Source organism: Octopus sinensis, linkage group LG10, assembly GCF_006345805.1.
Source record: "Octopus sinensis linkage group LG10, ASM634580v1, whole genome shotgun sequence".
Classification (NCBI taxonomy): Eukaryota; Metazoa; Mollusca; class Cephalopoda; order Octopoda; family Octopodidae; genus Octopus; species Octopus sinensis.
The window spans coordinates 58,663,106-58,677,020 of NC_043006.1; the positions used below are offsets into that span (position 1 = coordinate 58,663,106).

Here is a 13,915-nt window from a genome sequence, read left to right on the forward strand (position 1 = left end):
TTCTCAAGTAGTACCGCCCCTTGTGGGTAGTAAAGAAATAAGTATTTCGTCTGCCGTTACACTCTGATTTCCAATTCCGCCGAGGTAGACTTTTCCTTTCATCCTTTCAGGGTCGATAAATTAAGTACCAGTTACGCACTGGGGTCGATATAATCGACTTAATCCGTCTGTCCGTCTTTGTCTCCTCTGTGTTTAGACTTTTGTGGGTAGTAAAGAAATAGGTAGCCGTTGTAGGATCGACTAGTCACGAATAGCTAGCGTGAGTACGTGAGTGCGTGCACCGGGACCACTCTTCTTAAGTAGTACCCAAATTGTCTTCGCCATGTCGACTCTTTACAGCAAGAAACCTGTTCTGCTCTAGCCCCTTCTCCTATACTTTTAATTCTCATCTTACATAAGGCCACCCCTGTTGGCTCATAGTTTTGCAAGCTACATCGGAACTTCACTAGTGGCCTGAAAATTGCACCCAGTGCATGCTAAGTAGTTGGCATTAGGAAGGGCATCCAGCCATAGAAACCATGCCAAAGTAGCACAACGCAGTCCTTGAACCTGTCAAATTTTTCAACCCATACAAGCATGGAACAGGGACTTTAAATAATGAAATCTTTACTAGAGAAAATTGCAGTTTTTCCATCAGATCAATCCTAATGGATCAAAGACATTCCAGCTATAACCATCCTCCCCTCTATTTCTTGCTAGCACTGGACCACATGCAATGTATCCTATTTTTGAAGATGAAAGATTTGACTGTTATTTCTAGCATGTTGAGTGACTTGTTGGCTTGAGTGGAACAAAGGCTACTTATAACAACTTAGCATCAGATGTTATTGACCAGCTTACTCATGTATCAAGTATGGCAGTGTGGCTAAGAAGCCTACTTTGCAGCCATGTGGTTTTGGGCTCAGTGCTACTGTGCAGCACTTTCGAGGGGTCTTCTATAGCCCTGTGCTGACCAAAGTCTTGAGAGTGGAATTGGTAAATGAAAACTGAAAGAACTCCATTGTGTGTGTGTGTTTGTATGTTTGTGGCTCCTCGACATTGCATGATGATTGTAAATAGGTGTCACTGTTATACAAGCAGTGTCATGGGCAGAAATATGCCTGGCTATGGAGGAATATGACCTTGCTTATAAACAGGTGACGGTTGACAACAGGAAAGGCATCTGACCATAGAAAAATCGGCCTCAATAAACTCTGACTTGGGCAATCATGGAAAAGTGGATGTTAAAACTGAAATTTTTTCTAAAATATTAAAGTATCAACAGAGCTTGGAATTAACAGTTTAAATTGACTATTTTTGGGCTTTGTATTTTTTTATACAACCCATTGTAAAAACTGTTTGTTGAGGGAATTAATCTTAAAAAATTATTCATCCCTCACTTTTTTCTTTACAGGTATAATAGCAACTATCACACGGCTCTGCAAAACTTGTGTATTACGGATAACACTTGAGAAATTTTATTTCATTATCTTGGAGAAGGCTTTACATGGTGGTGCCAAAGTATGGTGTGAACTGTTTCAAGTAAATATTACTACAATTATTACAATATACTTGAGAGAGAGAGGATATTGCTGTAGTTGTGATGTGGATGAAGATTGTGTATTGATTGAACAGACATTCATGGTTGAATTAGATGAGAAGAAACAGTAAAGCTTGGCTGACTTAATGACACTGATCTTTGTATCATGTGGAAGGTTGCTCTAATGCTAAACCATCAAATCCATGATAACATGGAGTAGTAGATATAAACAATCTTTGATTGTTATTATTATTTAGGTGGTGAGCTGGCAGAATTGTTCACACCCAGGGCAAAATGCTTAGTTTCATTTCATCTCTCTTCATGTTCTGAGTTCAAATTCTGCCAAGGTCAACTTTGCTTTCATCTCTTTGGTATCTATAAAACAGAACCTGTTGAGCACTGGGATTGATGTAATTGACTTAACTCTTCCTTGAAATTAGTGGCATTGTACAAAATTTGAAACTATTATTATTTGTTAGGCAGCAAGCTGGCAGAATTGTTAGCACCCTGGGAAAAATGTATAGCATTTTGTCCCTCATGTTCTGAGTTCAAATTCTGCCAAGTTCCACCTTGCCTTTCATACTTTCAGAGTCGACAAAATACCAGTTGAGCACTGGCTTCATTGTAATTGACTTGCCCCTCTCCCAAAATTGCTTACCTTGTGCCAAAATTTGAAACCATTATTATTATTTGTGTTTGGAAAGAAAGGATGTTTGTTTCAGGCTTGTAAGTTTTGTTTGAATTTTGTTGTTTAAAAGTTTTCGTATTTGTTTTTGTTGGATTGTTTATTAAATAAGCCAGTTTGCCTTGCTTATAGCAAATTGTTTTTATAAAAATTTGCCCCCTAAGGGCGAATTTTGTGATGTAAAATTTCATAATTTAAAACAAAAATAACATGGCTTCATAAATTGAGGACAATCACTATGAAAATGTTTCCCCCACTACACACCTAGTGTACATGCAACAACGAAAAAGAATGTAAAAGTAACTGTCATTACCAGCACACTTTACACAACAAAAATTATCAAGAACAACAGAGATAACAAAGCAGATGGAAAAAAAAAAACTATGGCACCAATGATGAGATTGGAAACAACAAAAATGAAACCACAGAACAAAAAATAAAATAGAATTTTCTGTTCACCACACCTGTAAGCTTGCCACTGCCATCAACACTGTTAATGTAAAAACAACAAAAATAGAGCTTGCAAATCTGCTGTTAGCAGTTTCGCTGACTCTGTGCATCAAATGAATGAGGAAATTTTTCTTGATTAAAAAGTGCAAAAATAATTACCCTGTATGTGTAAATGAAAGCAGGATGTTGTAGTCGCTCGTCTTTGTCTGCGTGTTTGCTGGAAAACAGCTGAATGGATTTTCACCAAATTTGGCAGAATTCCTCACTTGATGAGTGGCTCGAACTCATTTTGGTTTGATTATCTTCAAAACTTGCAGATGGGTGAATCAAAATGCTTTTTTTTTTCCTTTGTTACATATGCATAAGCGATAAGCAGGGGAAATAACTCTTAATGTCGTTTTGCTGAAATATGAAATCGTTTGAGAATATATTTACTAAATTAAATTTTATTTTATCCTTGTGTGCGCGCAGGATATGCATCACCCACTCCAATGCCTTTTTCTTTATGTTAGAAATGTGACCGAACCGTGGCGAATGAACCTGTCAAAATCTGTTCAGCAACAAACCAATCTGCTAACAGTTTTATACAGGTGTGCAAGGACTAAAAGCACAAAAATAGAACAGGTTACACACAAGCAGATCAAAAAGTGCCTTAAACCAATTTGGAACACAAAAACGTACTTAGCCAGAAATACGGCACTGTAGAGGTGAATTTGCCACAGAGGATGAGGTCAAAAAGCACTTGAAATCAACCTCTATGCGTGATGAACTGATTCTCATCCTCATCTACCTTGGCCAATGTCCCCAGAAATCGACATCTACTGCATGGTTGCAGTGGTCCTTTTTGATGTAGAAGACTGGTATTTTGTAGATACAAAGGCTGCAGAAACAAGTTATTGGGCCAAGGAATGGAGTTGTTGATCCAGATGACTCAGAAAAGCGCTGAAGCAATCCCAGACTTGATAAACCTTACAAGGAAGCACAAAGCTTTAATGTGGCTGTTGGAGGCAGAAGGCCACAGTTTCACCTGACCAGTGGCACAAACCACCTCAAGGCCTTTTGCCTGCAGCAAAGGTGAGAGAGGGTAACCAGCACTTCCACTGACATGATCATCACCACAACAACAGCAGCAGCAAAAATGGTATCAACGGAGGCAGGTGGTCACAAGGAATCAAACTAACAGCTCTAAAAACAGCAACAACAATTACTGCAGCAGCACCAGCAGTTACAACACTGGAAGCTACTGCAGCTAATACCACCATCAGAGGCTGCCACATCACAAACAGCAGCAATAACACCATCAGAAATTCCACAAACAACTATTTCAACAAAACAACAAAAGCTTCCCTAAGACATACCTCTCCCCTTTTCAGACCACTCAGATGTGTGTAATGGAGGGGATGGTAAGGAGCCTTAATGAGAATGTTGAAGATGTTGACCACTTCAGTGAGATTCATAGCAGCATCAGCTGAGAGTCTGAAGTCTTAAAAAGACTTGGATGAGCTGGTGCAGTTGTGAACTCATTGTACAAGAGTATTTGGGTGCTGCCAATATTTGAGCAGGAGGATAAAGGTTTTTAGGTCTCTGGTCCTCCTTGTCATACTTTATAGTTGTGAACTTGGACATTGTCTTGTGCCCTGAAAGGCTGCCTGAATTCCTTTGGTACCAGGATGCTTTGTAGGATTATGAGTTAACTTTGGTTGGATTTTGTATCCAACCAATGACTCTGCTCAGAAATTGAGATGCCCCCTGTTACTTGTATGATTCAGACCATGTTGCTTGATTTTTCCAAGTTAGACCCTGGTTACTGTGTTCTCTTCACTAAAAATCCAGCTGGGTTGACAGCTCGTGTTGGTCGGCTGCAGGGTCATGACAGATGAAGTATCTTGTGGCGATGGGGACTGACCTAACAGGTCACCTGGGAGGGTCTAGGAATATAGAAACATGCTGCAATGATACATGCCCCTACACCTGACCTGAGATGTTATCTGATTAGCTTATATTGGAATAACTTATTTGCTTAATATTTCTAATTTCAGGACCATTTCTTTGATGAATATATGTTGGATGGACTCTCTAAAGATAATGATGAGATATTCTTAGAAATAAATCCTGATAATCTTCTAAAAGCACTCAAAACTGGTCAAACTGCCAAATGGATCAAAATAAAATTGACCAAAAAACAAGTTCCTTCTTTAACACTTGAAGTTGATTTGGTAAGTATTATATATTTGGTTTTTAGTAAGCCATTATCGGTTGTCATCATTGTTTCCACTGTTGCGTGTGGTTAGTTTGCAGCATTTTGGCCATTTCTTTTGGTGTATCTTTGTTTTTCTTTTTACTTGTTTCAATCATTAGACTATGGCCATGTTGGAGCATTGCCTTGAAGAATTTTTTTTAGTTGAATGAATTGATCCCGGTACTTTTTTTTTTTTAAGCCTAATACTTATTCTTTTGGTCCTTTTTGCTAAACCATTAAGTTACAGGGACGTAAACACACCAACACTGGTTGCAAAGCTGTGGTGGGGAACACATGCACATACATTTTGGGCTTTTTTCAGTTTCTGTCTATCAAATCCACTCACAAGACTTAGGTTGGCCGAAGGCTATAGTAGAAGACACTTACCCAAGGTACCAGGCAGTGGGACTGAACCCAGAACCATGAGGTTGGGAAGCAAGCTTCTTACCATACATCCATGCCTGCACCTACTGAAGATAACTTTCTTCCACTAATCACAGAGGTTCTTAAGAAACAATATGGCTGCTGCCTTTCTTCCTCTAAATCATAAAAAAAAAATGCATTATGTTTATAAATTTATATTAAGCCAATAAACTGGATAAAAAGAATAACAAAGTATATTTTTATTTCTTCATTTTAGCCTACAGTTACTGGCCTGAGTCGCACTGTAGTCCATGATATACCAGTCTCGGTGTTAGCATTACGTCATTGGGCAGACTATGATGAACCAGATGTACCTGACTTCGATGTAAGTCCTATCTGAAAGCATTTTACAAATAATACTTGTTAATTCATCTAATTGTTTCATATCCTATATGCAAGCATATTTTCACATGATTGTTTTTTTCTTTTGTCTCTGTCACTGTACATCACTCTCTCCTCTTCCCCAACTTTCCTTTTCCACATATCATCTTCATATTTTCTTACCTATCTGCAGGTTATTATACTGCTCTTCTTCATCCTCTTTGTGCTGCTACTTATAACCTCCTCATTCCTGAGCTGCTCCTGTTCTTTCACCTTCATCCTGCTATACTGATACTTATTTACTATACCTCTACCCATGTTCCATTTACTACATTCACCTCTACACCTATCTTTAACCACCCGTCACTCTCCTTTCATTATCTTATGAACTTATCCACCCATCCTTACATAATGCACAGTAGCCATGTATTCCCTTTATAGTAAGACACCTGTGCCTATCCCTCTGTCATACTTGAGCCACATTACTTGACATAAAGTGCTGATCCCATGTTAAAAGCACCCACTGTAAAGTGGTTGGCATTAAGGTCATCAGGCTATAGAAATCAAACCAAATCAGGCTGGAACCTGGTGCAGCTCACCTGGTTGCCAGCTATGATCAAACCATCCAACCCATGGCAACATGGAAAACTGATGTTAAGTGATATATATATATATATATATATATATATATATATATATATATATGTATGCACATGCATACACACAACAAGCTTCACCCAGTTTCCATCAACCAAATCCACTGCAGAAATTTACTGACTTGTGTTAAGAAATCTTACCTCATCCGCTTCTTCCCATGACAGTTACTTGATGAATAACGAATTTTAAGCACTTAAATTACTGTATGAAGTTGGAAATTTTCTACCACATGTCAAATGCACAAAATTTCTTCAATAATTCAGGAGCAAAGTACTGCTAAACGTTTTTGGTTTTGCATCCTGTTAAATGAACAATATATGGGATTATGTGGTTCCTATTTTGATGGGTAATTTTGTTTTTATGTACAGGTGTGGCAGTTGGTTAAGAAGTTTGCTTTCCAACCACAGGGTTCAGTCCCAGTTTGACATCATGGACAGCTGTCTTCAATAACACCAAAACCAAAAGAAGCCCCTCATGTGTGTATATAATTTTGTCTAGGCATGAAGTTATGAGTACATGTCATGGACAGAAATGCACCTGCCATTCTCACTAGCTGCTGTTGTAGAAATTTTTCATCTCCCTTAGATATGTATATCTGTTTAATGCATATCTGTTTAGTATGATACATAAATGTGGAGGTGCATGGCTTAATGGTCAGGGTGTTGCAGCTGTAATTATAACATTGTGGTTTTGATTCCTGGCCTGACTGATGCATTATGTTCTTGAGCAAAACTTTTCATTTTATGTTACTCCAGTCCACTCATCTGGCGAAAATGAGTAATCCCATGACAAATTGATGTCCCATCCACTAGGGAATTTATATGCTGCACAATCCAGGAAACTGACATTATGAGTCTATTGCTCATAGGGTCTTTGATCCATTTTTGATGATACATAAATGGTTATTTTACTTTAATAATTGGTTTTTTTTTCTACATTGATAGGTGAGTATAAATATGCCTGCATTGAAGCTTCTTCGCAATGTTGTTGATAAAATGAAGAGTATTAGTAATTTTGTGGTGAGTATTGTTAAGCTTGATTGTACCCCTTTTTACAAAAGTTTCTTGGCGTAACCAAACTTGGCAAAACATTTATCCATCATTGTCATCATCATTTAATATCCGTTTTCTATGCTGGCATGGGTTGACTGAAAACTAGTAAGCTGAGGAACTGCACCAGGTTCCAATCTGATTTGGTGTAGTTTCTACAGCTGGATGCCCTTGCTGATGCCAACCACTTCAAGTGTGTAGGGGGTGGTTTTTATGTGCCAGTCGGGAAACCTTGGTATTGGCCATGACTATAATCTTATACAACTTGACCGGTCTTCTCAAGCATGGTATCATCATACACAATAAATGATATTATGGTGTTGGACTACAGACTGTTGTCTATTCACCAGTTGCAATCTTGAACTCATGAGCAGGGCACATCCCTCTGTATGTCCTAGTTTGTATGTGGACAGTAAAGTAAAAATTTCACTTCTGTTTACTAATGAATGGTTAGCTGCAGCAAAGGTATCCAGCTGTAAAAATACTTGCTCCAGCAAAATCCATTCAACTTGTGCAAGGCTGGAAAAGTGCAAACAGTTAAGAACTGTTTGCAGTCTGCTATTTCTGGTGTTAGTATGAAGAGTAAAATGAAACTCTTTGTGAATTTAGCATTTCATGAGAGCAGGCATAGCCATGTGGTTAAGGTGTTTGCTGCCCAACCATGTGGGCTCAGGTTCAGTTTCACTGTCTGGCTCTTTGGGTAAGTGTCTTCTGTTATAGCCTGTACCAACCAAAGGTTTGTGAGTGGATTTGGTAAGTGGAAGCTGAAAGAAACCTATCATTGTGTGTGTGTGTGTGTGTGTGTAGACACACATGTGGTCATGTCTTTTATGTGTACCCTTTTGATGTAATGATTGTAAACAAGCAGCACAAGAAAAATGTCTGGCTATGAAGAAATATTACCTTGCTTGGAAGCAGGTATGAGTTGGCTACAAGTAGAGTATCAAGCTGTAGATTTGCTTCAGTGTATTCTGTGACCAGGCAAGTGTGGAAAAGTAGACAGTGAATGATGATGAAAGATGCTCCTCAGTAATTTTGTTATTGTATGACTAATGATTGTTTTGTGGAGCTTAAACTTAGGATGATGCAATGAATACACAAGTTATTTGTTCATCCGTATGATAACCCATTATATCTTCTGATATTGATATCCTAAAACCAAGGTGCCATGTAAAAAGCATTGGTGTAGCTGCTGCTACTTTGCACACGCACTGGTGATGGTGCCATGTAATAAGTACACTCTGTAAAGTGGTTGGCATTAGGAAGGACATACTAGAAACCAAGCCAAAACAGACTGGTGCAGCCCCTGGCCTTGCTGGTTTCTGTCAAGCTGTCTGACCCTTGCCAACATGGAAAATGGATGTTATATGTTACTCTTTTACTTGTTTCAGTCATTTGACAGTGGCCATGCTGGAGCACCGCCTTTAGTCAAGCAGATCGACCCTAGGACTTATTCTTTGTAAGCCTAGTACTTATTCTGTCAGTCTCTTTTGCCGAACCGCTAAGTTACGAGGATGTAAACACACCAGCATCAGTTGTCAAGCGATGTTGGGGGGACAAACAGACACACAAACCTACACACACACACACACACACATATATACGACGGCCTTCTTTCAGTTTCTGTCTACCAAATCGACTCAAGGCTTTGGTTGGCCCAAGGCTATAGAGCTTTTATTCAATGACTGCTCCTTGTAAAATGTAGCACAATATTGCAGAGAAGTTCCAAATCTGGTTGAATGGTCAAGAGTATAATGGTCTTATCTCTTTAGCATTTAAGCTGATCATATCTAGCCCTTGTTCTACCTTCTAACCATCTGTGTATCTGTTGTAATCCAAAGTTGGACTGTTATAATGTCCACTCTAGTATAGCAGTATAATTAGTTAGACAAGTAAGCTACGACTATCTATGACTGACTGCTAGACATCACAGTTTTTGTAACAACCAGCACATACCACTCGTCACATGGGAGGGATGTCCCATTATTACTATTATCCCCATAACATCTCCCCTTTTAAGTTATTTTTCTTAGGGAGTACAATTTTTTCTTTTTATTAGCAGTAATTTTTACATCACCCCACTTTCTTGAGTTTTTTTTTTTCATGGAGTTACACACTTAATTTCTTTTTTGTTTGGCATCCACTTCCAGGAATTCTGTACATTTTCTTTCACTCGTGCGTCTGAATTCACTTATTTGTAGTGACGTTGGTATTTGAAAAGTGTCATATAACCAATCTGTTGGCTCTTCCATTCTCTTGGGTTCACTCTCAACGAAGCTTTTTTTTGAGTTAATTCTTGTGTCTCTTGTAAAGCCAGACATATTTCTTGGGGTTTCACCAGTGACATGGGCCTACTTGCCACAAGCCTAAACAAAATTCATCCCTGTAATATTTAGGGAATTGAACAATACATCCACTGGTATTGTGAAAAGCTTGCTGGGTTGTAGAAAAACTTGGTATATATAACTAAAACATTGAGCTGCCCCATTTAGAGCAAACTGCATCTATCATTCTCATGTGTCATTGATGTGATGTTTGCTTCAATATGTATTTGTTTTAACACAAATCTATGGAGAGATTTCATCTCAGTCAGTTCTACAGTATCATGCCTGTCAGCACTATATATACATTTCGGGAGATACACAATGACATTTTTAATTTAATGCTGTTTCACTTGCATTCACTAAATATTTTTACATTCTGTTTATTTTACCACAACTTTAATATTATTCCTTTCTCATAATAATCTGTGACTCCTTACAGATTATTATAAGAATTTACTGAACTATTCTATATGTTAATTTTTTTTTTTATATAGTACTTTATTTTTTTTTTAATTCCAGATAGTTTCTGCAAACTGTGATGGTAAAATGAAGTTAATGGTGGAAACAGATGTAGCATCTGTTTGTACTTATTTCAGGGATTTGACAAACCCTAAATGGAGTAAGTAACCTTTATATTTTGAGCTTCCATTCCCTACCCCCATATTTATTTTTTGTTTGTTTGTTATTTGACTACTGCTCTGCCAAGGCACTACCTTGAAGAATTTTAGTCAAATGAATTGATCCCCAGTACTTTTTTATTTTTTAAGCGTAGTTCTTGTTCTATCAGTCTCTTTTGCTGAACCGCCAAGTTATGGGGACATAAACACACGAATACCAGTTGGGGACAGATACGCGCGTGTGTGTGTGTGTGTGGTGTGTGTGTGTGTATATATATATATGACAGGCTTCATTCTGTTATCTACCAAATCTACTCAGAAGACTTTGGTAGGTCCAAGGCTGTAGTAGAAGACACTTGCTCAAAGTGTCACGCAATGAGAGTGAACCCAGAACCATGTGGTGGGAAAGCAAGCTTCTTACCACACTGCCATGCCTGCACTTATATTCTTTATCTACTTTATTCATACATTTGACAAGAGCGTTTATTATTATGTTTGCCTTTCTACGTGGTTGATGTAACCGTATCTGTGTCAATTCTGAAATGAATATCATTGCAGGTGCAAAGTCTCAGGTACCTAATCCTAATTTCCAAAGAGGTAAAGAAAAACATTGGGAATAGAACCTTGTCTTTTACTTGTTTCACTCATTAGACTGCGGCCATGCTGGGGTACTGCCTTGAAGAATTTTTAGTCGACTGAATCAACTCCAGTACTTTTCTTTTTTCTAAAGCCTGGTACTTATTCTACCAGCTGCTTCAGTCAAATTGCTAAGTTCCGGGGATGTAAACACTGATACTGCTTGTCATGGGGTGGTGGGGGACACATACAGACACACACACACACACACACACACACACATAAATATATAGTTATATGACATGCTTCTTTCAGTTCTAGTCTACCAAATCCACTCAGAAGGCTCCAGTTGGCCTGAGGCTATAGTAAACATTTGCCAAAGGTGCCATGCAGTGGGACTGAACCTGGAACCATGTGATTGGGAAGCAAACATCTTACCATACAGCCACACCTGTGCCTTAGTTGACACTTACCTGGCATTTCCTTTTTTTTTGTTTTTTTCACTTTGACAATTTCCTTGTTACAACAAATGCTTGCTTCATCACCAGTTAGTGCCATTTTTCCATGCTTGCATGGCTCAGACACAATATGTTGAGGCAGATTTTCTACGGCTGGATACCCTTCCAATCACTAAATTTTACCTGTTTCTAGGCAAGATGATGTTCCATCATGGAAGACAAGAAATGAACAACATTGCATGTCTGACTGTGATGCTTATTTACAATCGTCACATGATGTCAAGACAAGTGTATGTACACACACACACACACACAGAGTTATATATACATATACGACAGACTTTCAGTTTCCATCTATCAGACCCACTTGCAAGGCTTTGGTTAGCCTGGGGATATAGTAGAAGACACTTGCACAATGTAGCATGCTGTAGAACTGAACACAAGACCACATGGTTGGTAAGAAAACTTCTTGACTGTACAGCCTACCCCTTCTCTGTGTAAATGGGAACTACATGCTTTGGGTTTTAAACTTTTTGTGTATCATGTATGGCAATGAAGAAAGCTTTTTAAACTACTAAATGATTCACTTTTTCTGACAAGTGGACGCCAGCTATTATACACTACCTATAAGCCTGCTTCTACAAAATTAGTTGCCTTCATAGTCAGAACTCTGCTAAAGCACTGCTGAGCAGGTCCACTTTTTAACAAAAACTACAACCAAATTATTCACTCCATCTTGGTGTTCTCTAAGAACATTTGATACTTTTCACCAAAAGGTTCTTTAAAAATGCTTAGTCCCTCATTACTTGTTTAACTTTTAGTTTCTGAAACCTTTATCTAAGGAATTAGGACCTGACTTTCTCATTTCTTGAATTCAAGGTTGGATGGAATTAAAAAGCTTGACCTTTAAAGTATGTGAAGACAAATAGTGACTTGAGTAATTTGCATAAAAAAACTGATTGGTAGTGACATAATAATTTCAATTAAGTAACTCTTTAAACAAGTTTCCATTGTTGACTTCATTTTACCTTCATAGTTTGTAGGAACAATCTAGAAATCAAAAGAAAATATTTAAATAAAGCACAAAATTAAAAAAAAAATATATTTAACGCTTATATTCAGTAAATTCTCATAATAATCTGTGAGCAGTTACAGATTTTTTTTATACCAACCCTCTGGAAACTACTACTCATTCTATGATACACACTTTCTGCTTTAAAAGTTTTGTTACAAATGAAAAATTATATTCAGATAATTTCTCATTCATACTATGCAAATTAGGATACTGCTCTTTGGTTTTACTAAGATGAAAAAATAATTCATTGTGGTCACACAACTGTTTAAAGTGTAGGCGGTGTGATTTGGTGCTTTATTTACTGTGTGGGCAAATTGTAAATACTGCTATTGAATATGTGGCAAGTGAGTCTGGACTGGTTGGTGAGGTGCATTGGTTGATATACATGGGTGGTTTGTGTAAATAGTTGATTCGGTAGTTGATGCCATGCAGTCAATATGTGAAATGGTGCTGGACAATTTTGTGTGGAACATTTGGCACAGTATTTGGTGTCCAAATACTTCATGATGCCTGTGTCTGTCTCTCAATCATACTTTAGCTTCTCACCACCTGGCATAAAACCACTTCCCTTTCTGCTACAACCTTACTCAGTTCAGGGTTTTTTCTTTTACTTTGTCTTGCAATTTACTTGGCAACCTCATTAGTGCTGGTGTCTCAAGAAAAGCACCCAGTACACTCTGTAAAGTGGTTTGGCATTAGTAAGGGCATTCAGCTGCAGAAATCATGCCAAACCAAACAGTGGCGCTTCATACAATCGATTGGGTCCTTGGATCTTGTATATTAAATGACTCTGGTCTTTGTATAAAAAATGATTAATAGAAACAAAATAACTTCAACTAAATTATTCTCTAAACCAGTAGCTCTTGACTATTTTTTGTCTATGGACCCCTTTAATTACAGTTTTCCTCTGGTGGATCCCCCATAGCTATTTGATGTTTGAAAAACAGTTTTATAGCTACTTCTTTCAAAATTCCTAGGACTATGTAAAATGTCAGAGAAAGAAACCTAGTGTTTCTTGTAATAAATACATCTAAACCCAAATTTTTTCATGGACCCATAAAATACTATTTGGACCCAATTTGCTATTTTGTTTGTGTGGACCCCCATAAAGTCTTATATGAACCCTGGTTAAGAACCACTGCTTTAAACAAAAGTTTATTTAAATGCTAATGCTTTGCTTTTATTCTTTAACAAATGTTTCTCTCCTACATTTTGTGTATTAAATTACACTTTTCTACAATAAATTTATTATTTTCCAGAGGACAAAAACAGCGACCTGATCCAGTCCTCTTCTAAAGATCCTTCTGAGTTCTCTGAAGTGAGAGTAGACCTCAGGAAATTTGCTCAATTTCTTAATGGTCTACAATTAAATCCGTCACGTGTTATATGTAGTAAGTATATTCTTTCTTTTACATAGAGTAAGGTATTAACTTTGTCCATTATTAAGCATTTCATAGTAAACCCAGTGCATACTTAGAATTGGAAGAAATATTGGGTTGTCCGGAAAGTTTGTGCTGATTTT

At 37.7% G+C, this 13,915-nt stretch overlaps 1 protein-coding gene across 2 annotated transcripts in view; it reads left to right on the forward strand.

Moving 5' to 3' along the window:
* Positions 1-13,915, forward strand: part of LOC115216735 (checkpoint protein HUS1-like) — a 74,839-nt gene that overhangs the window by 3,238 nt on the left and 57,686 nt on the right. For both annotated transcript variants that reach the window (XR_005001001.1, XM_029786280.2), the window contains exons 2-7: positions 1,394-1,521; positions 4,694-4,870; positions 5,534-5,641; positions 7,239-7,313; positions 10,187-10,286; positions 13,653-13,784. Coding sequence is in view for 1 of the 2 variants with exons in the window: in XM_029786280.2 (XP_029642140.1) it covers positions 1,394-1,521; positions 4,694-4,870; positions 5,534-5,641; positions 7,239-7,313; positions 10,187-10,286; positions 13,653-13,784 (720 nt within the window). In the remaining variant the exon portion in view is untranslated. The remainder of the gene's footprint in view (positions 1-1,393; positions 1,522-4,693; positions 4,871-5,533; positions 5,642-7,238; positions 7,314-10,186; positions 10,287-13,652; positions 13,785-13,915) is intronic.